Source organism: Pecten maximus, chromosome 3 (genome assembly GCF_902652985.1).
Source record: "Pecten maximus chromosome 3, xPecMax1.1, whole genome shotgun sequence".
Classification (NCBI taxonomy): domain Eukaryota; kingdom Metazoa; phylum Mollusca; class Bivalvia; order Pectinida; family Pectinidae; genus Pecten; species Pecten maximus.
Genome location: NC_047017.1, coordinates 51996598 through 52020403, shown reverse-complemented (window position 1 = coordinate 52020403; position 23806 = coordinate 51996598). Strand labels below are relative to the sequence as shown.

At 37.9% G+C, this 23806-nt stretch overlaps 1 protein-coding gene across 2 annotated transcripts in view; it reads left to right on the top strand.

The window, feature by feature from the left end:
- The window catches only part of LOC117324522 (solute carrier family 35 member F6-like), a 37529-nt gene that overhangs the window by 8407 nt on the left and 5316 nt on the right, over positions 1-23806 (top strand). For both annotated transcript variants that reach the window (XR_004532004.1, XM_033880428.1), the window contains exons 8-12: positions 3906-4000; positions 4988-5032; positions 8912-9092; positions 10049-10131; positions 20265-20307. Coding sequence is in view for 1 of the 2 variants with exons in the window: in XM_033880428.1 (XP_033736319.1) it covers positions 3906-4000; positions 4988-5032; positions 8912-9092; positions 10049-10131; positions 20265-20307 (447 nt within the window). In the remaining variant the exon portion in view is untranslated. The remainder of the gene's footprint in view (positions 1-3905; positions 4001-4987; positions 5033-8911; positions 9093-10048; positions 10132-20264; positions 20308-23806) is intronic.

The following is a 23806-nucleotide window of genomic DNA, read 5'->3' as shown; positions in this document are numbered from 1 at the left end:
TGTATACTTGTATGTGTATTTTATAGAAGATCTGTTGTATTAACTATATTATGTTAGGATATGTCAACTGGTCTGTAAGGATATGTAACCTGGCTTGTTAGGATATGTAACCTTGGTTGTTAGGATATGTAACCTTGACTGTTAGGATATGTAACCTGACCTGTTAGGATATGTAACTTAACCTGTTAGGATATGTAACCTGGATTGTTAGGATATGTAACCTTGGTTGTTAGGATATGTAACCTTGATTGTTAGGATATGTAACCTTGACTGTTAGAATATGTAACCTTGGTTGTTAGGATATGTAACCTTGGTTGTTAGAATATGTAACCTGGCGTGTTAGGATATGTAACCTTGGTTGTTAGAATATGTAACCTTGGTTGTTAGGATATGTAACCTTGGTTGTTAGGATATGTAACCTTGGTTGTTAGGATATGTAACCTTGGTTGTTAGGATATGTAACCTTGGTTGTTAGGATATATGTAACCTGACCTGTTAGGATATGTAACCTTGACTGTTAGGATATGTTACCTGGCTTGTTAGGATATGTAACCTTGGTTGTTAGGATATGTAACCTTGGTTGTTAGGATATGTAACCATGGTTGTTATGATATGTAACCTTGATTGTTAGGATATGTAACCTTGGTTGTTAGGATATGTTACCTGGCTTGTTAGGATATGTAACCTTGGTTGTTAGGATATGTTACCTGGCTTGTTAGGATATGTCACCTGACCTGTTAGGATATGTAACCTTGGTTGTTAGGATAGGTAAACTGACCTGTTAGGATATGTAACCATGGTTATTAGGATATGTAACCTTGATTGTTAGGATATGTAAACTTGACTGTTAGGATATGTAACCTTGATTGTTAGGATATGTAACCTTGATTGTTAGGATATGTAACCTTGGTTGTTAGGATATGTAACCTTGGTTGTTAGGATATGTAACCTTGACTGTTAGGATATGTAACCTGACCTGTTAGGATATGTAACCTTGGTTGTTAGGATATGTAACCTTGACTGTTAGGATATGTAACCTGACCTGTTAGGATATGTAACCTTCATTGTTAGGATATGTAACCTTGACTGTTAGGATATGTAACCTTCATTGTTAGGATATGTAACCTTGACTGTTAGGATATGTAACCTTGACTGTTAGGATATGTAACCTTCATTGTTAGGATATGTAACCTGACCTGTTAGGATATGTAACCTTGGTTGTTAGGATATGTAACCTTGACTGTTAGGATATGTAACCTTGACTGTTAGGATATGTAACCTTGGTTGTTAGGATATGTAACCTTCATTGTTAGGTTATGTAACCTTGACTGTTAGGATATGTAACCTTGGTTGTTAGGATATGTAAACTTGACTGTTAGGATATGTAACCCTGGTTGTTAGGATATGTAACCCTGGTTGTTAGGATATGTAACCTTGGTTGTTAGGATATGTAACCCTGGTTGTTAGGATATGTAACCTTGGTTGTTAGGATATGTAACCTTGATTGTTAGGATATGTAACCTTGGTTGTTAGGATATGTAACCCTGGTTGTTAGGATATGTAACCTTGGTTGTTATGATATGTAACCTTGACTGTTAGGATATGTAACCTTGATTGTTAGGATATGTAACCTTGACTGTTAGAATATGTAACCTTGGTTGTTAGGATATGTTACCTGGCTTGTTAGGATATGTAACCTGGCATGTTAGGATATGTAACCTTGGTTGTTAGGATATGTAACCTTGGTTGTTAGGATATGTAACCTTGGTTGTTAGGATATGTAACCTTGGTTATTAGGATATATGTAACCTGACCTGTTAGGATATGTAACCTTGACTGTTAGGATATGTAACCATGGTTGTTATGATATGTAACCTTGATTGTTAGGATATGTAACCTTGATTGTTAGGATATGTAACCTTGACTGTTAGAATATGTAACCTTGGTTGTTAGGATATGTAATCATGGTTGTTATGATATGTAACCTTGGTTGTTAGGATATGTAACCTTGGTTGTTAGGATATGTTACCTGGCTTGTTAGGATATGTCACCTGACCTGTTAGGATATGTAACCTTGGTTGTTAGGATATGTAACCTAGGATATATGTAACCTTGATTGTTAGGATATGTAACCTTGATTGTTATGATATGTAACCTTGACTGTTAGGATATGTAACCATGGTTGTTATGATATGTAACCTTGATTGTTAGGATATGTAACCTTGATTGTTAGGATATGTAACCTTGACTGTTAGAATATGTAACCTTGATTGTTAAGGATATGTAACCTTGGTTGTTAGGATATGTAACCTTGGTTGTTAGGATATGTAACCTTGATTGTTAGGATATGTAACCTTGGTTGTTAGGATATGTAACCTTGGTTGTTAGGATATGTAACCTGGCCTGTTAGGATATGTAACCTTGATTGTTAGGATATGTAACCTTTGTTGTTAGGATATGTAACTTTGGTTGTTAGGATATGTAACCTTGGTTGTTAGGATATGTAACCTGGCTTGTTAGGATATGTTACCTGGCTTGTTAGGATATGTAACCTTGGTTGTTAGGATTTATAACCTTGGTTGTTAGGATATGTAACCTTGGTTGTTAGGATATGTAACCTTGGTTGTAAAGGATATGTAACCTTGGTTGTTAGGAAATGTAACCTTGGTTGTTAGGATTTATAACCTTGGTTGTTAGGATATGTTACCTTGACTGTTAGGATATGTAACCTTGGTTGTTAGGATATGTAACCTTGGTTGTTAGGATATGTAACCTTGGTTGTTAGGATATGTAACCTTGGTTGTTAGGATATGTAACCTTGGTTGTTAGGATATGTAACCTTGGTTATTAGGATATATGTAACCTGACCTGTTAGGATATGTAACCTTGACTGTTAGGATATGTAACCATGGTTGTTATGATATGTAACCTTGATTGTTAGGATATGTAACCTTGATTGTTAGGATATGTAACCTTGACTGTTAGAATATGTAACCTTGGTTGTTAGGATATGTAACCATGGTTGTTATGATATGTAACCTTGGTTGTTAGGATATGTAACCTTGGTTGTTAGGATATGTTACCTGGCTTGTTAGGATATGTCACCTGACCTGTTAGGATATGTAACCTTGGTTGTTAGGATATGTAACCTAGGATATATGTAACCTTGATTGTTAGGATATGTAACCTTGATTGTTATGATATGTAACCTTGACTGTTAGGATATGTAACCATGGTTGTTATGATATGTAACCTTGATTGTTAGGATATGTAACCTTGATTGTTAGGATATGTAACCTTGACTGTTAGAATATGTAACCTTGATTGTTAAGGATATGTAACCTTGGTTGTTAGGATATGTAACCTTGGTTGTTAGGATATGTAACCTTGATTGTTAGGATATGTAACCTTGGTTGTTAGGATATGTAACCTTGGTTGTTAGGATATGTAACCTGGCCTGTTAGGATATGTAACCTTGATTGTTAGGATATGTAACCTTTGTTGTTAGGATATGTAACTTTGGTTGTTAGGATATGTAACCTTGGTTGTTAGGATATGTAACCTGGCTTGTTAGGATATGTTACCTGGCTTGTTAGGATATGTAACCTTGGTTGTTAGGATTTATAACCTTGGTTGTTAGGATATGTAACCTTGGTTGTTAGGATATGTAACCTTGGTTGTAAAGGATATGTAACCTTGGTTGTTAGGAAATGTAACCTTGGTTGTTAGGATTTATAACCTTGGTTGTTAGGATATGTTACCTTGACTGTTAGGATATGTAACCTTGGTTGTTAGGATATGTAACCTTGGTTGTTAGGATATGTAACTTTGGTTATGACATATGTATCCTAGCCTGGTTGGATATTATACCTGAACATTCCAATTCATTTAAATTACTTTTCCAGGTATAATTCTGATTGTTTCCAGTCAGCTTGTTAGTGCTTCTCAGATGATTGTAGAGGAAATATTTCTCAAGAAAAGGAGTCTTCATCCACTTCAGGCAAGTACAGGGTTACAGGTGTCAATCTTTACCTGTTACATCAACACCTCATGTACAGGGTTACAGGTGTCAATCTTTACCAGGTACATCAACACCTCAAGTACAGGGTTACAGGTGTCAATCTTTACCAGGTACATCAACACCTCAAGTACAGGGTTACAGGTGTCAATCTTTACCAGGTACATCAACACCTCAAGTACTGGGTTACAGGTGTCAATCTTTACCAGGTACATCAACACCTCAAGTACAGGGTTACAGGTGTCAATCTTTACCAGGTACATCAACACCTCAAGTACAGGGTTACAGGTGTCAATCTTTACCAGGTACATCAACACCTCAAGTACAGGGTTACAGGTGTCAATCTTTACCAGGTACATCAACACCTCAAGTACAGGGTTACAGGTGTCAATCTTTACCAGGTACATCAATAACTCAAGTACAGTGTTACAGGTGTCAATCTTTACCAGGTACATCAATAACTCAAGTACAGGGTTACAGGTGTCAATCTTTACCAGGTACATCAATAACTCAAGTACAGGGTTACAGGTGTCAATCTTTATTTTGTTATTAACAAATTATACCAGGTACTGAATTATTTTCACTTCATTTTTTGCTTGTGTATGCTGATCGTTTGTTATCAGATGTGATTTTGGTTGTTTTTTTTTGTTGGAATTCGACTTTTTTATAAAAATGATTAATGTATGAAAGAAGGGTTCATATGTGTCACAGCTACTCAAGAATCTCTTACCTGTCAATACTGTAAATGGTGAATATATAAGCAAAAACATTTCATATTTGTTATGCCATTTAGTTAAAAGATTTTGAAAAATTTAGTCATATTAAAAGTTGTGTTGAAAACAAGGAATACATGCCATATTTTAATCAAGATATTTAGTGTTATTTTGAAGGTTGAATGAAAGTTAATTGTAGTACAATACGATACGTACATAGGTACTGGAATTTATAAAATACAATTTTCCTTTGTAGGTTGTTGGACTGGAGGGAAGCTATGGTGTGATCTTTATGTCTGTGGTAGGTTTGACACATTAGTAGGGAGGGTCACCATGACCTATAGTAATCTTACTTCATCCCTCACGTCAGTAGGAAGGGTCACCATGACCTATAGTGATCTTACTTCATCCCTCACGTCAGTAGGAAGGGTCACCACGACCTATAGTAATCTTACTTCATCCCTCACGTCAGTAGGAAGGGTCACCATGACCTATAGTAATCTTACTTCATCCCTCACGTCAGTAGGAAGGGTCACCATGACCTATAGTATCTTACTTCATCCCTCACGTCAGTAGGAAGGGTCACCATGACCTATAGTAATCTTACTTCATCCCTCACGTCAGTAGGACCTGAAGGGTCACCATTGACCTATAGTAATCTTACTTCATCCCTCACGTCAGTAGGACCTGAGGGTCACCATGACCTATAGTAATCTTACTTCATCCCTCACGTCAGTAGGGAAGGGTCACCATGACCTATAGTAATCTTACTTCATCCTCACGTCAGTAGGAAGGGTCACCATGACCTATAGTAATCTTACTTCATCCCTCACGTCAGTAGGACCTGAAGGGTCACCATGACCTATAGTAATCTTACTTCATCCCTCACGTCAGTAGGAAGGGTCACCATGACCTATAGTAATCTTACTTCATCCTCACGTCAGTAGGAAGGGTCACCATGACCTATAGTAATCTTACTTCATCCCTCACGTCAGTAGGACCGAAGGTCACCATGACCTATAGTAATCTTACTTCATCCCTCACGTCAGTAGGAAGGGTCACCATGACCTATAGTAATCTTACTTCATCCCTCACGTCAGTAGGAAGGGTCACCATGACCTATAGTGATCTTACTTCATCCCTCACGTCAGTAGGACCTGAAGGGTGACCATGACCTATAGTAATCTTACTTCATCCCTCACGTCAGTAGGAAGGGTCACCATGACCTATAGTAATCTTACTTCATCCCTCACGTCAGTAGGAAGGGTCACCATGACCTATAGTAATCTTACTTCATCCCTCACGTCAGTAGGACCTGAAGGGTCACCATGACCTATAGTAATCTTAATTCATCCCTCACGTCAGTAGGAAGGGTCACCATGACCTATAGTAATCTTACTTCATCCCTCACGTCAGTAGGAAGGGTCACCATGACCTATAGTAATCTTACTTCATCCTCACGTCAGTAGGAAGGGTCACCATGACCTATAGTAATCTTACTTCATCCCTCACGTCAGTAGGAAGGGTCACCATGACCTATAGTAATCTTACTTCATCCCTCACGTCAGTAGGACCTGAAGGGTCACCATGACCTATAGTAATCTTACTTCATCCCTCACGTCAGTAGGAAGGGTCACCATGACCTATAGTAATCTTACTTCATCCCTCACGTCAGTAGGAAGGGTCACCATGACCTATAGTAATCTTACTTCATCCCTCACGTCAGTAGGACCTGAAGGGTCACCATGACCTATAGTAATCTTACTTCATCCCTCACGTCAGTAGGACTAGGGTCACCATGACCTATAGTAATCTTACTTCATCCCTCACGTCAGTAGGAAGGGTCACCATGACCTATAGTAATCTTACTTCATCCCTCACGTCAGTAGGAAGGGTCACCATGACCTATAGTAATCTTACTTCATCCCTCACGTCAGTAGGAAGGGTCACCATGACCTATAGTAATCTTACTTCATCCCTCACGTCAGTAGGACCTGAAGGGTCACCATGACCTATAGTAATCTTACTTCATCCCTCACGTCAGTAGGAAGGGTCACCATGACCTATAGTAATCTTACTTCATCCCTCACGTCAGTAGGAAGGGTCACCATGACCTATAGTAATCTTACTTCATCCCTCACGTCAGTAGGAAGGGTCACCATGACCTATAGTAATCTTACTTCATCCCTCATGTCAGTAGGAAGGGTCACCATGACCTATAGTAATCTTACTTCATCCCTCACGTCAGTAGGACCTGAAGGGTCACCATGACCTATAGTAATCTTACTTCATCCCTCACGTCAGTAGGACCTGAAGGGTCACCATGACCTATAGTAATCTTACTTCATCCCTCACGTCAGTAGGAAGGGTGACCATGACCTATAGTAATCTTACTTCATCCCTCACGTCAGTAGGACCTGAAGGGTCACCATGACCTATAGTAATCTTACTTCATCCCTCACGTCAGTAGGAAGGGTCACCATGACCTATAGTAATCTTACTTCATCCCTCACGTCAGTAGGAAGGGTGACCATGACCTATAGTGATCTTACTTCATTCCTCACGTCAGTGGGACCTGAAGGGTGACCATGACCTATAGTGATCTTACTTCATTCCTCACGTCAGTAGGACCTGAAGGGTCACCATGACCTATAGTAATCTTACTTCATCCCTCACGTCAGTAGGAAGGGTCACCATGACCTATATTAATCTTACTTCATCCCTCACGTCAGTAGGAAGGATCACCATGACCTATAGTGATCTTACTTCATCCCTCACATCAGTAGGACCTGAAGGGTCACCATGACCTATAGTAATCTTACTTCATCCCTCACGTCAGTAGGAAGGGTCACCATGACCTATAGTAATCTTACTTCATCCCTCACGTCAGTAGGACCTGAAGGGTCACCATGACCTATAGTAATCTTACTTCATCCCTCACGTCAGTAGGACCTGAAGGGTCACCATGACCTATAGTGATCTTACTTCATCCCTCACGTCAGTAGGACCTGAAGGGTCACCACGACCTATAGTAATCTTACTTCATCCCTCACGTCAGTAGGAAGGGTCACCATGACCTATAGTAATCTTACTTCATCCCTCACGTCAGTAGGAAGGGTCACCATGACCTATAGTAATCTTACTTCATCCCTCACGTCAGTAGGAAGGGTCACCATGACCTATAGTGATCTTACTTCATCCCTCACGTCAGTAGGAAGGGTCACCATGACCTATAGTAATCTTACTTCATCCCTCACGTCAGTAGGAAGGGTGACCATGACCTATAGTAATCTTACTTCATCCCTCACGTCAGTAGGACCTGAAGGGTCACCATGACCTATAGTAATCTTACTTCATCCCTCACGTCAGTAGGAAGGGTCACCATGACCTATAGTAATCTTACTTCATCCCTCTTGTCAGTAGGAAGGGTCACCATGATCTATAGTAATCTTACTTCATCCCTCACGTCATTATCTGCCGTGCGCTGTTCATAAACTTTTCACATTTCAAACTTCTTTTCAAGTTGTTGGGCCTTTTGTCCTTATGTCTGTGATAGGTTTTACATGTTTAACAGTTAATACATTATGTAAATGGGAAACAGAACATTTTTGTAAAACTTAACATGATGTAGTATTATGATAAGAAATCACCCATAGATTTGTGAGGTCAAACACAAGGTCAGGGGTCATATCCCATGTGTAAATGATCAATTTATGAGTAAGATGGTTCATCTGTACACAGGTCATGATCGATACTACAAAGACAAAGATGGCCGCGAGGAATCAAATTTAGATTATTGTATATTCCGTATATTTATCTTGACTGCAGCTTTGAACTCTGAAATATGTGTCAGGACTAGTTTAAGGTGTCAACAGTGAGTACAGTGTCAGAGTTTTGATTCCACAGAGCTTTCAAGGAATGGAACTGTTAAGGTTTTTGTGCTGAAACTTCATACCAACCACACACAGTTCAGCAAAGATAACACAGTACAACCTTCATACCTCTGAGTCCAATTCAAACTGTTAGAATTGTCAGGGTTTAGAAGTTTTGTAAAGATAAAATAAGAAGCTCAGAGTGATAATCGATTCATTCAACTTCAATATACAAGGTTCTATTGTCAATATAACTAAGTTATAGAGCATTTTCGAAAACTGATCTGCAATTGTTTTTGTTGTTGTAGATAGTCCTTCCAGCTATGTACTATATCCCGGGGTCGGATGTAAACAACAGCTACGAGAACAGTCTGGATGCCCTGTACCAGATTGCCAATGAACCCCAATTACTTGTGTTTTGTCTTCTATATCTGCTCTCTATTGCCTTCTACAATTATTTTGGTCTTGCTGTCACCAAGTCTCTCACAGGTAAACATGTGGACGTATTCTGATAACCAAGTCTCTCACAGGTAAACATGTGAACGTATTCTGGTAACCAAGTCTCTCACAGGTAAACATGTGGACGTATTCTGATAACCAAGTCTCCCACAGGTAAACATGTGGACGTATTCTGATAACCAAGTCTCCCACAGGTAAACATGTGGACGTATTCTTATAACCAAGTCTCCCACAGGTAAACATGTGGACGTATTCTTATAACCAAGCCTCCCACAGGTAAACATGAGGACGTATTCTGATAACCAAGTCTCCCACAGGTAAACATGTGGACGTATTCTGATAACCAAGTCTCCCACAGGTAAACATGTGGACATATTCTGATAATCAAGTCTCCCACAGGTAAACATGAGGACGTATTCTTATAACCAAGTCTCCCACAGGTAAACATGTGGACATATTCTGATAATCAAGTCTCTAGCAGGTAAACATGTGGACGTATTCTGATAACCAAGTCTGTAACAGGTAAATAACCAAGTCTCCCACAGGTAAACATGTGGACGTATTCTGGAAACAAGTCTCTAGCAGGTAAACATGAGGACGTATTCTGATAACCAAGTCTCTCACAGGTAAATTGCCAAGTCTCTCACAGGTAAACATGTGGACAGTTTACAATATTAAATACTGGGATTGGTAATATCCTCATAGTGAAAGGTTTAAGGTTAAGAATCAAACAGTTAAAAAATGTTATAAACAAAAACACTTATCAGCCTAGCAGGCTGAAACATGTCGGCAGGATCATTTTCAAACCTGGAGTTGCTGCTCTTCTTTCATACCTTGATATGTCTATTTTTTAAGAGCGCCATGCATACCATGTGGTATCCTCCTGAGACCTAGAAGACGAACTTTTTCCTGAACTACACTGAATGGTCGTTGGTTCTTTGGGGATTTCCCAACTTTTATTAAAAAACACTTATTATTTGTTACAGCGGTACATCGTACTTTGATTGATGCCTGCAGAACAATGTTAGTCTGGGGCATGGATCTCTTTATCTACTACGCCTTTGACAAGGTAGGCATTGACATCTCAATTTATACGCCTTTGACAAGGTAGGAATTGACATCTCAAATTATAACTTTACACCTTTGACAAGGTAGGCATTGACATTGACATCTCTCAATTTATAACTTTACACCTTTGACAAGGTAGGCATTGACATTGACATCTCAATTTATAACTTTATACACCTTGGACAAGGTAGGCATTGACATTTACATCTCAATTTATAACTTTACACCTTTGACAAGGTAGGCAATGACATTGACATCTCTTAATTTATAACTTTACACCTTTGACAAGGTAGGCATTCACATTGACATCTCTCAATTTATAACTTTACACCTTTGACAAGGTAGGCATTGACATTTACATCTCTCAATTTATAACTTTACACCTTTGACAAGGTAGGCATTGACATTTACATCTCTCAATTTATAACTTTACACCTTTGACAAGGTAGGCATTGACATTTACATCTCTCAATTTATAACTTTACACCTTTGACAAGGTAGGCATTGATATTGACATCTCTCAATTTATAACTTTACACCTTTGACAAGGTAGGCATTGACATTTACATATCTCAATTTATAACTTTACACCTTTGACAAGGTAGGCATTGACATTAACATCTCTCAATTTATAACTTTACACCTTTGACAAGGTAGGCATTGACATTGACATCTCTCAATTTATAACTTTACACCTTTGACAAGGTAGGAATTGACATCTCTCAATTTATAACTTTACGCCTTTGACAAGGTAGGCATTGACATTGACATCTCTCAATTTATAACTTTACACCTTTGACAAGGTAGGAATTGACATCTCTCAATTTATAACTTTACACCTTTGACAAGGTAGACATTGACATCTCAATTTATAACTTTACACCTTTGACAAGGTAGGCATTGACATTTACATCTCTTAATTTATAACTTTACACCTTTGACAAGGTAGGAATTGACATTTACATCTCTCAATTTATAACTTTACACCTTTGACAAGGTAGGCATTGACATTTACATCTCTCAATTTATAACCATACACCTTTGACAAGGTAGGCATTCACATTGACATCTCTCAATTTATAACTTTACACCTTTGACAAGGTAGGAATTGACATTTACATCTCTCAATTTATAACTTTACACCTTTGACAAGGTAGGCATTCACATTGACATCTCTCAATTTATAACTTTACACCTTTGACAAGGTAGGCATTGACATTTACATCTCTCAATTTATAACTTTACACCTTTGACAAGGTAGGCATTGACATTGACATCTCTCAATTTATAACTTTATACGCCTTTGACAAGGTAGGCATTGACATTTACATCTCTCAATTTATAACTTTACACCTTTGACAAGGTAGGCATTGACATTGACATCTCTCAATTTATAACTTGACACCTTTGACAAGGTAGGCATTGACATTTACATCTCTCAATTTATAACTTTACACCTTTGACAAGGTAGGCATTTGACATTTACATCTCTCAATTTATAACTTTATACGCCTTTGACAAGGTAGGCATTGACAGCTCAATTTATAACTTTACACCTTTGACAAGGTAGGCAATGACATTTACATCTCTCAATTTATAACTTTACACCTTTGACAAGGTAGGCATTGACATTGACATCTCTCAATTTATAACTTTACACCTTTGACAAGGTAGGCATTGACATCTCAATTTATAACTTTACACCTTTGACAAGGTAGGCATTGACATTTACATCTCTCAATTTATAACTTTACACCTTTGACAAGGTAGGAATTGACATTGACATCTCTCAATTTATAACTTTATACGCCTTTGACAAGGTAGGCATTGACATCTCAATTTATAACTTTACACCTTTGACAAGGTAGGCAATGACATTTACATCTCTCAATTTATAACTTTACACCTTTGACAAGGTAGGCATTGACATTGACATCTCTCAATTTATAACTTTACACCTTTGACAAGGTAGGCATTGACATCTTAATTTATAACTTTACACCTTTGACAAGGTAGGCATTGACATTGACATCTCTCAATTTATAACTTTACACCTTTGACAAGGTAGGCATTGACATCTCTCAATTTATAACTTTACACCTTTGACAAGGTAGGCATTGACATTTACATCTCAATTTATAACTTTACACCTTTGACAAGGTAGGCACTGACATTGACATCTCTCAGTTTATAACCATACACCTTTGACAAGGTAGGCATTGACATTGACATCTCTCAGTTTATAACCATACACCTTTGACAAGGTAGGCATTGACATTGACATCTCTCAATTTATAACTTTACACCTTTGACAAGGTAGGAATTGACATCTCTCAATTTATAACTTTACGCCTTTGACAAGGTAGGCATTGACATTTACATCTCAATTTATAACTTTACACCTTTGACAAGGTAGGCACTGACATTGACATCTCTCAGTTTATAACCATACACCTTTGACAAGGTAGGCATTGACATTGACATCTCTCAGTTTATAACCATACACCTTTGACAAGGTAGGCATTGACATTGACATCTCTCAATTTATAACTTTACACCTTTGACAAGGTAGGAATTGACATCTCTCAATTTATAACTTGACGCCTTTGACAAGGTAGGCATTGACATTGACATCTCAATTTATAACTTTACACCTTTGACAAGGTAGGCATTGACATTTACATCTCTTAATTTATAACTTTACACCTTTGACAAGGTAGGCATTGACATTGACATCTCTCAATTCACAACTTTCATAAAATGTGTCCGAAACTTCCTGTGAACATCAGTTTTGAAGACAAGAATCAGAAGGCTCTGTGAATCACATCCCACATAGTCTCCATATATTTCTGTAAACAACATATATAGGTTTCTATATTTTGAAGACATGGTGGTATTGTGGTAGGGCACAAAGCTATGTAACTGAAGGGTCTCAATAAGGGCAAAAAATGTTATATTTTAAGTCCCAATAACCACAGATAATAAATTGTGAACAACTTATATTAATTGAGACGGCCATATTGCTGGGATAAGGTGGTTTACATAAAAACTTTAAGCTAACATTATATTCCAAGAGATACTGATTATTTTGTTAAATCCTTAGCAGACTCAAGGATGGATAAACCATCCATGAAAATACAAATCGTCAATACAAATTGAATTTTTGGTAGTTTGATTGGATACAACTACTAGTGATGGCTTCCCTATAGCTGAAAAATGTAAACAACGCTCTCCATCAAAAGAATATTGTCTATCAGGAATTGTTATATTCTCTATCAGGGATAGTTACAGTATAGTCTCTATCAGGGATAGTTATAGTCTCTATCAAAGATTATTACAGTATAGTCTCTATCAGGTATTGTTACAGTATAGTCTCTATCAGGTATTGTTATAGTATAGTCTCTATCAGGTATTGTTACATTATAGTCTCTATCAGGAATTGTTATAGTATAGTCTTTATCAGGAATTGTTACAGTATAGTCTATATCAGGAAGTGTTACATTATAGTCTCTATCAGGAATTGCTAAATAATAGTCTCTATCAGGTATTGTTACAGTATAGTCTCTATCAGGAATCGTTATGGTATAGTCTCTATCAGGTATTGTTATAGCATAGTCTCTATCAGGTATTGTTACAGTATAGTCTCTATCAGGTATTGTTACAGTATAGTCTCTATCAGGAATTGTTACAGTATAGTCTCTATTAAGAATTGATAGAGTATAGTCTCTATCAGGAATTGTTACAGTATAGTCTCTATCAGGAATTGTTACAGTATAGTCTCTATCAGGTATTGTTATAGTATAGTCTCTATGAGGTATTGTTACATTATAGTCTCTATCAGGAATTGTTACAGTATAGTCTCTATCAGGAATTGTTACAGTATAGTCTCTATCAGGAATTGTTAAAGTATAGTCTCTATCAGGAATTGTTACAGTATAGTCTCTATCAGGTATTGTTACAGTATAGTCTCTATCAGGAATTGTTACAGTATAGTCTCTATCAGGAATTGTTACAGTATAGTCTCTATCAGGAATTGTTACAGTATAGTCTCTATCAGGAATTGTTACAGTATAGTCTCTATGAGGAATTGTTATAGTATAGTCTCTATCAGGTATTGTTACTGTATAGTCTCTATCAGGAATTGTTATAGTATAGTCTCTATCAGGAATTGTTACAGTATAGTCTCTATCAGGAATTGTTACAGTATAGTCTCTATGAGGAATTGTTACAGTATAGTCTCTATGAGGAATTGTTACAGTATAGTCTCTATGAGGAATTGTTATAGTATAGTCTCTATCAGGTATTGTTACTGTATAGTCTCTATCAGGAATTGTTATAGTATAGTCTCTATCAGGAATTGTTACAGTATAGTCTCTATCAGGAATTGTTACAGTATAGTCTCTATCAGGGATTGTTACTGTATAGTCTTTATCAGGAATTGTTAAAGTATAGTCTCTATCAGGAATTGCTAAAGTATAGTCTCTATCAGGAATTGTTACAGTATAGTCTCTATCAGGAATTGTTAAAGTATAGTCTCTATCAGGAATTGTTACAGTATAGTCTCTATCAGGTATTGTTACAGTATAGTCTCTATCAGGAATTGTTACAGTATAGTCTCTATCAGGAATTGTTACAGTATAGTCTCTATCAGGTATTGTTACAGTATAGTCTCTATCAGGAATTGTTACAGTATAGTCTCTATTAGGTGTTGTTATAGTATAGTCTCTATCAGGAATTGTTACAGTATAGTCTCTATCAGGAATTGTTACAGTATAGTCTCTATCAGGAATTGTAACTGTATAGTCTCTATCAGGAATTGTTACTGTATAGTCTCTATCAGGAATTGTTATAGTATAGTCTCTATCAGGAATTGTTACAGTATAGTTTCTATCAGGAATTGTTATAGTATAGTCTCTATCAGGAATTGTTACTGTATAGTCTCTATCAGGAATTGTTACAGTATAGTCTCTATCAGGAATTGTTACAGTATAGTCTCTATCAGGAATTGTTACAGTATAGTCTCTATCAGGGATTGTTATGGTATAGTCTCTATCAGGAATTGTTATAGTATAGTCTCTATCAGGAATTGTTACTGTATAGTCTCTATCAGGAATTGTTACAGTATAGTCTCTATCAGGAATTGTTACAGTATAGTCTCTATCAGGAATTGTTACAGTATAGTCTCTATCAGGAATTGTTACAGTATAGTCTCTATCAGGGATTGTTATGGTATAGTCTCTATCAGGAATTGTTAAAGTATAGTCTCTATCAGGAATTGTTACTGTATAGTCTCTATCAGGAATTGTTACTGTATAGTCTCTATCAGGAATTGTTACTGTATAGTCTCTATCAGGAATTGTTACAGTATAGTCTCTATCAGGAATTGTTATAGTATAGTCTCTATCAGGAATTGTTACAGTATAGTCTCTATCAGGAATTGTTATAGTATAGTCTCTATCAGGAATTGTTACAGTATAGTCTATATCAGGAATTGTTACTGTAGTCTCTATCAGGAATTGTTACAGTATAGTCTCTGTCAGGAATTGTTAAAGTATAGTCTCTATCAGGAATTGTTATGGTATGGTCTCTATCAGGGATTGTTACAGTATAGTCTCTATCAGGAATTGTTAAAGTATAGTCTCTATCAGCAATTGTTACGGTATAGTCTCTATCAGGTATTGTTACAGTATAGTCTCTATCAGGAATTGTTAAAGTATAGTCTCTATCAGGAATTGTTATAGTATAGTCTCTATCAGGTATTGTTACAGTATAGTCTCTATCAGGAATTGCTAAATAATAGTCTCTATCAGGTATTGTTACAGTATAGTCTCTATCAGGAATTGTTATGGTATAGTCTCTATCAGGTATTGTTATAGTATAGTCTCTATCAGGTATTGTTACAGTATAGTCTCTATCAGGTATTGTTACAGTATAGTCTCTATCAGGAATTGTTACTGTATAGTCTCTATCAGGAATTGTTACAGTATAGTCTCTATCAGGAATTGTTACAGTATAGTCTCTATCAGGAATTGTTACAGTATAGTCTCTATCAGGAATTGTTACAGTATAGTCTCTATGAGGAATTGTTATAGTATAGTCTCTATCAGGTATTGTTACTGTATAGTCTCTATCAGGAATTGTTATAGTATAGTCTCTATCAGGAATTGTTACAGTATAGTCTCTATCAGGAATTGTTAAAGTATAGTCTCTATCAGGAATTTTTACTTTATAGTCTCTATCAGGTATTGTTACAGTATAGTCTCTATCAGGAATTGTTACAGTATAGTCTCTATCAGGAATTGTTACAGTATAGTCTCTATCAGGGATTGTTATGGTATAGTCTCTATCAGGAATTGTTACAGTATAGTCTCTATCAGGTATTGTTATAGTATAGTCTCTATGAGGTATTGTTACAGTATAGTCTCTATCAGGAATTGTTACGGTATAGTCTCTATCAGGTATTGTTACAGTATAGTCTCTATCAGGAATTGTTACAGTCTAGTCTCTATCAGGAATTGTTACGGTATAGTCTCTATCAGGAATTGTTACAGTATAGTCTCTATCAGGAATTGTTACAGTATAGTCTCTATCAGGTATTGTTACTGTATAGTCTCTATCAGGTATTGTTACTGTATAGTCTCTATCAGGAATTGTTACTGTATAGTCTATATCAGGAATTATTACTGTATAGTCTCTATCAGGGATTGTTACAGTATAGTCTCTATCAGGAATTGTTATAGTATAGTCTCTATCAGGAATTGTTACAGTATAGTCTCTATCAGGAATTGTTACAGTATAGTCTCTATGAGGAATTGTTACAGTATAGTCTCTATGAGGAATTGTTACAGTATAGTCTCTATGAGGAATTGTTATAGTATAGTCTCTATCAGGTATTGTTACTGTATAGTCTCTATCAGGAATTGTTATAGTATAGTCTCTATCAGGAATTGTTACAGTATAGTCTCTATCAGGAATTGTTACAGTATAGTCTCTATCAGGGATTGTTACTGTATAGTCTTTATCAGGAATTGTTAAAGTATAGTCTCTATCAGGAATTGCTAAAGTATAGTCTCTATCAGGAATTGTTACAGTATAGTCTCTATCAGGAATTGTTAAAGTATAGTCTCTATCAGGAATTGTTACAGTATAGTCTCTATCAGGTATTGTTACAGTATAGTCTCTATCAGGAATTGTTACAGTATAGTCTCTATCAGGAATTGTTACAGTATAGTCTCTATCAGGTATTGTTACAGTATAGTCTCTATCAGGAATTGTTACAGTATAGTCTCTATTAGGTGTTGTTATAGTATAGTCTCTATCAGGAATTGTTACAGTATAGTCTCTATCAGGAATTGTTACAGTATAGTCTCTATCAGGAATTGTAACTGTATAGTCTCTATCAGGAATTGTTACTGTATAGTCTCTATCAGGAATTGTTATAGTATAGTCTCTATCAGGAATTGTTACAGTATAGTTTCTATCAGGAATTGTTATAGTATAGTCTCTATCAGGAATTGTTACTGTATAGTCTCTATCAGGAATTGTTACAGTATAGTCTCTATCAGGAATTGTTACAGTATAGTCTCTATCAGGAATTGTTACAGTATAGTCTCTATCAGGGATTGTTATGGTATAGTCTCTATCAGGAATTGTTATAGTATAGTCTCTATCAGGAATTGTTACAGTATAGTCTCTATCAGGAATTGTTACAGTATAGTCTCTATCAGGAATTGTTACAGTATAGTCTCTATCAGGAATTGTTACAGTATAGTCTCTATCAGGAATTGTTACAGTATAGTCTCTATCAGGGATTGTTATGGTATAGTCTCTATCAGGAATTGTTAAAGTATAGTCTCTATCAGGAATTGTTACTGTATAGTCTCTATCAGGAATTGTTACTGTATAGTCTCTATCAGGAATTGTTACTGTATAGTCTCTATCAGGAATTGTTACAGTATAGTCTCTATCAGGAATTGTTATAGTATAGTCTCTATCAGGAATTGTTACAGTATAGTCTCTATCAGGAATTGTTATAGTATAGTCTCTATCAGGAATTGTTACAGTATAGTCTATATCAGGAATTGTTACTGTAGTCTCTATCAGGAATTGTTACAGTATAGTCTCTGTCAGGAATTGTTAAAGTATAGTCTCTATCAGGAATTGTTACGGTATGGTCTCTATCAGGGATTGTTACAGTATAGTCTCTATCAGGAATTGTTAAAGTATAGTCTCTATCAGCAATTGTTACGGTATAGTCTCTATCAGGTATTGTTACAGTATAGTCTCTATCAGGAATTGTTAAAGTATAGTCTCTATCAGGAATTGTTATAGTATAGTCTCTATCAGGTATTGTTACAGTATAGTCTCTATCAGGAATTGCTAAATAATAGTCTCTATCAGGTATTGTTACAGTATAGTCTCTATCAGGAATTGTTATGGTATAGTCTCTATCAGGTATTGTTATAGTATAGTCTCTATCAGGTATTGTTACAGTATAGTCTCTATCAGGTATTGTTACAGTATAGTCTCTATCAGGAATTGTTACTGTATAGTCTCTATCAGGAATTGTTACAGTATAGTCTCTATCAGGAATTGTTACAGTATAGTCTCTATCAGGAATTGTTACAGTATAGTCTCTATCAGGAATTGTTACAGTATAGTCTCTATGAGGAATTGTTATAGTATAGTCTCTATCAGGTATTGTTACTGTATAGTCTCTATCAGGAATTGTTATAGTATAGTCTCTATCAGGAATTGTTACAGTATAGTCTCTATCAGGAATTGTTAAAGTATAGTCTCTATCAGGAATTTTTACTTTATAGTCTCTATCAGGTATTGTTACAGTATAGTCTCTATCAGGAATTGTTACAGTATAGTCTCTATCAGGAATTGTTACAGTATAGTCTCTATCAGGGATTGTTATGGTATAGTCTCTATCAGGAATTGTTACAGTATAGTCTCTATCAGGTATTGTTATAGTATAGTCTCTATGAGGTATTGTTACAGTATAGTCTCTATCAGGAATTGTTACGGTATAGTCTCTATCAGGTATTGTTACAGTATAGTCTCTATCAGGAATTGTTACAGTCTAGTCTCTATCAGGAATTGTTACGGTATAGTCTCTATCAGGAATTGTTACAGTATAGTCTCTATCAGGAATTGTTACAGTATAGTCTCTATCAGGTATTGTTACTGTATAGTCTCTATCAGGTATTGTTACTGTATAGTCTCTATCAGGAATTGTTACTGTATAGTCTATATCAGGAATTATTACTGTATAGTCTCTATCAGGGATTGTTACAGTATAGTCTCTATCAGGAATTGTTATAGTATAGTCTCTATCAGGAATTGTTACAGTATAGTCTCTATCAGGAATTGTTACAGTATAGTCTCTATCAGGAATTGTTACAGTATAGTCTCTATCAGGAATTGTTACAGTATAGTCTCTATCAGGTATTGTTACAGTATAGTCTCTATCAGGAATTGTTACAGTATAGTCTCTATCAGGAATTGTTACATTATAGTCTCTATCAGGAATTGTTACAGTATAGTCTGTATCAGGAATTGTTACAGTATAGTCTCTATCAGGGATTGTTAAAGTATAGTCTCTATCAGGAATTGTTACAGTATAGTCTATATCAGGAATTGTTACAGTATAGTCTCTATAAGGAATTGAACTATCTTTTATTAAAACCTATAGACATAATTCATAAATGGGGGAGCTTACATGCCTTACGTTTCCATTTCATGAGAAAATTACGAAAAAGAAATCTTAAGAATTTTTCATTTTACAGAGTCTCTAGCATGGTGAAATAAAGAATTTGTGAAAAATTAAGTTGTATCAAACTCATAGAACATTATCAGATGAATATGAATCTGAAATGGCAGTAGTTTCCCTGCTTCTTTCTTTGATAACATCACATTGCAAGTGATATAATGAAGCAATGAAGTCACCATTTAAACAGTATTTGTGATCTGCTTGTTGTTATTACATGTGTGCTTATAACAATACATCTGTAATGGGTTTATTGACATCAGGGTGGCATTGTGACAAAATGAAGTAATATCAAAAAGTAACTTCAATGAAAAGAACAATTTTGCAGTATTCTCAATTATTTATTATTTGTATTACAGGGTTTTGGTGAACCGTTTGATACAACCTATGGTCTTTTACAAGGTATGTAAAAATGGAATTTAAAGTTTTATAGCTCAATGACACCTGTCCTCATATCCTAATGTAAACTTGGCTGTTGTTGTCTCCTCGACCCCTCCCCCATATCCTAATGTAATCTTGGCTGTTGTTGTCTCCTCGCCCCCTCCCTCATATCCTAATGTAACCTTGGCTGTTGTTGTATCCTTCACCCCTCCCTCATATCCTAATGTAATCTTGGCTGTTGTTATCTCCTAGACTCCTCCCTCATATCCTAATGTAACCTTGGCTGTTGTTGTATCCTAGACTCCTCCCTCATATCCTAATGTAACCTTGCCTGTTGTTGTCTCCTCGACCCCTCCCTCATATCCTAATGTAACCTTGCCTGTTGTTGTCTCCTCGACCCCTCCCTCATATCCTAATGTAACCTGGGCTGTTGTTGTCTCCTTCACCCCTCCCTATCCTAATGTAACCTTGCCTGTTGTTGTCTCCTCGACCCCTCCCTCATATCCTAATGTAACCTGGGCTGTTGTTGTCTCCTTCACCCCTCCCGCATATCCTAATGTAACCTTGGCTGTTGTTGTCACCTAGCCCCCTCCCTTATATCCTAATGTAACCTTGGCTGTTGTTGTATCCTTCACCCCTCCCTATCCTAATGTAATCTTGGCTGTTGTTGTCTCGTTGACACCTGCCCTCATATCCTAATGTAACCTTGGCTGTTGTTGTCACCTTCACCCCTCCCTATCCTGATGTAACCTTGGCTGTTGTTGTCACCTAGCCCCCTCCCTATCCTAATGTAACCTTGGCTGTTGTTGTCACCTAGCCCCCTCCCTATGCTAATGTAACCTTGGCTGTTGTTGTCACCTAGCCCCCTCCCTCATGTCCTAATGTAACCTTGGCTGTTGTTGTCACCTAGCCCCCTCCCTCATATCCTAATGTAACCTTGGCTGTTGTTGTCACCTAGCCCCCTCCCTCATATCCTAATGTAACCTTGGCTGTTGTTGTCACCTAGCCCCCTCCCTCATATCCTAATGTAACCTTGGCTGTTGTATCCTTCACCCCTCCCTCATATCCTAATGTAACATTGGCTGTTGTTGTCACCTAGCCCCCTCCCTCATATCCTAATGTAACCTTGGCTGTTGTTGTCACCTAGCCCCCTCCCTCATATCCTAATGTAGCCTTGGCTGTTGTTGTATCCTTCACCCCTCCCTCATATCCTAATGTAATCTTGGCTGTTGTTATCTCCTAGCCCCCTCCCTCATATCCTAATGTAACCTTGGCTGTTGTTGTCTCCTCGACCCCTCCCTCATATCCTAATGTAACCTGGGCTGTTGTTGTCTCCTTCACCCCTCCCTCATATCCTAATGTAACCTTGGCTGTTGTTGTATCCTTCACCCCTCCCTCATATCCTAATGTAATCTTGGCTGTTGTTGTCTCCTAGACCCCTCCCTCATATCCTGATGTAACCTTGGCTGTTGTTGTCACCTAGCCCCCCTCCCTATCCTAATGTAACCTTGGCTGTTGTTGTCACCTAGCCCCCTCCCTTATATCCTAATGTAACCTTGGCTGTTGTTGTCACCTAGCCCCCTCCCTTATATCCTAATGTAACCTTGGCTGTTGTTGTATCCTTCACCCCTCCCTATCCTAATGTAATCTTGGCTGTTGTTGTCTCGTTGACACCTGCCCTCATATCCTAATGTAACCTTGCCTGTTGTTGTCTCCTCGACCCCTCCCTCATATCCTAATGTAACCTGGGCTGTTGTTGTCTCCTTCACCCCTCCCTATCCTAATGTAACCTTGCCTGTTGTTGTCTCCTCGACCCCTCCCTCATATCCTAATGTAACCTGGGCTGTTGTTGTCTCCTTCACCCCTCCCGCATATCCTAATGTAACCTTGGCTGTTGTTGTCACCTAGCCCCCTCCCTTATATCCTAATGTAACCTTGGCTGTTGTTGTATCCTTCACCCCTCCCTATCCTAATGTAATCTTGGCTGTTGTTGTCTCGTTGACACCTGCCCTCATATCCTAATGTAACCTTGGCTGTTGTTGTCACCTTCACCCCTCCCTATCCTGATGTAACCTTGGCTGTTGTTGTCACCTAGCCCCCTCCCTATCCTAATGTAACCTTGGCTGTTGTTGTCACCTAGCCCCCTCCCTATGCTAATGTAACCTTGGCTGTTGTTGTCACCTAGCCCCCTCCCTCATGTCCTAATGTAACCTTGGCTGTTGTTGTCACCTAGCCCCCTCCCTCATATCCTAATGTAACCTTGGCTGTTGTTGTCACCTAGCCCCCTCCCTCATATCCTAATGTAACCTTGGCTGTTGTTGTCACCTAGCCCCCTCCCTCATATCCTAATGTAACCTTGGCTGTTGTATCCTTCACCCCTCCCTCATATCCTAATGTAACATTGGCTGTTGTTGTCACCTAGCCCCCTCCCTCATATCCTAATGTAACCTTGGCTGTTGTTGTCACCTAGCCCCCTCCCTCATATCCTAATGTAGCCTTGGCTGTTGTTGTATCCTTCACCCCTCCCTCATATCCTAATGTAATCTTGGCTGTTGTTATCTCCTAGCCCCCTCCCTCATATCCTAATGTAACCTTGGCTGTTGTTGTCTCCTCGACCCCTCCCTCATATCCTAATGTAACCTGGGCTGTTGTTGTCTCCTTCACCCCTCCCTCATATCCTAATGTAACCTTGGCTGTTGTTGTATCCTTCACCCCTCCCTCATATCCTAATGTAATCTTGGCTGTTGTTGTCTCCTAGACCCCTCCCTCATATCCTGATGTAACCTTGGCTGTTGTTGTCACCTAGCCCCCTCCCTATCCTAATGTAACCTTGGCTGTTGTTGTCACCTAGCCCCCTCCCTTATATCCTAATGTAACCTTGGCTGTTGTTGTCACCTAGCCCCCTCCCTTATATCCTAATGTAACCTTGGCTGTTGTTGTATCCTTCACCCCTCCCTATCCTAATGTAATCTTGGCTGTTGTTGTCTCGTTGACACCTGCCCTCATATCCTAATGTAACCTTGGCTGTTGTTGTCACCTTCACCCCTCCCTATCCTAATGTAACCTTGGCTGTTGTTGTCACCTAGCCCCCTCCCTCATATCCTAATGTAACCTTGGCTGTTGTTGTCACCTAGCCCCCTCCCTCATATCCTAATGTAGCCTTGGCTGTTGTTGTATCCTTCACCCCTCCCTCATATCCTAATGTAATCTTGGCTGTTGTTATCTCCTAGCCCCCTCCCTCATATCCTAATGTAACCTTGGCTGTTGTTGTCTCCTCGACCCCTCCCTCATATCCTAATGTAACCTGGGCTGTTGTTGTCTCCTTCACCCCTCCCTCATATCCTAATGTAACCTTGGCTGTTGTTGTATCCTTCACCCCTCCCTCATATCCTAATGTAATCTTGGCTGTTGTTGTCTCCTAGACCCCTCCCTCATATCCTGATGTAACCTTGGCTGTTGTTGTCACCTAGCCCCCTCCCTATCCTAATGTAACCTTGGCTGTTGTTGTCACCTAGCCCCC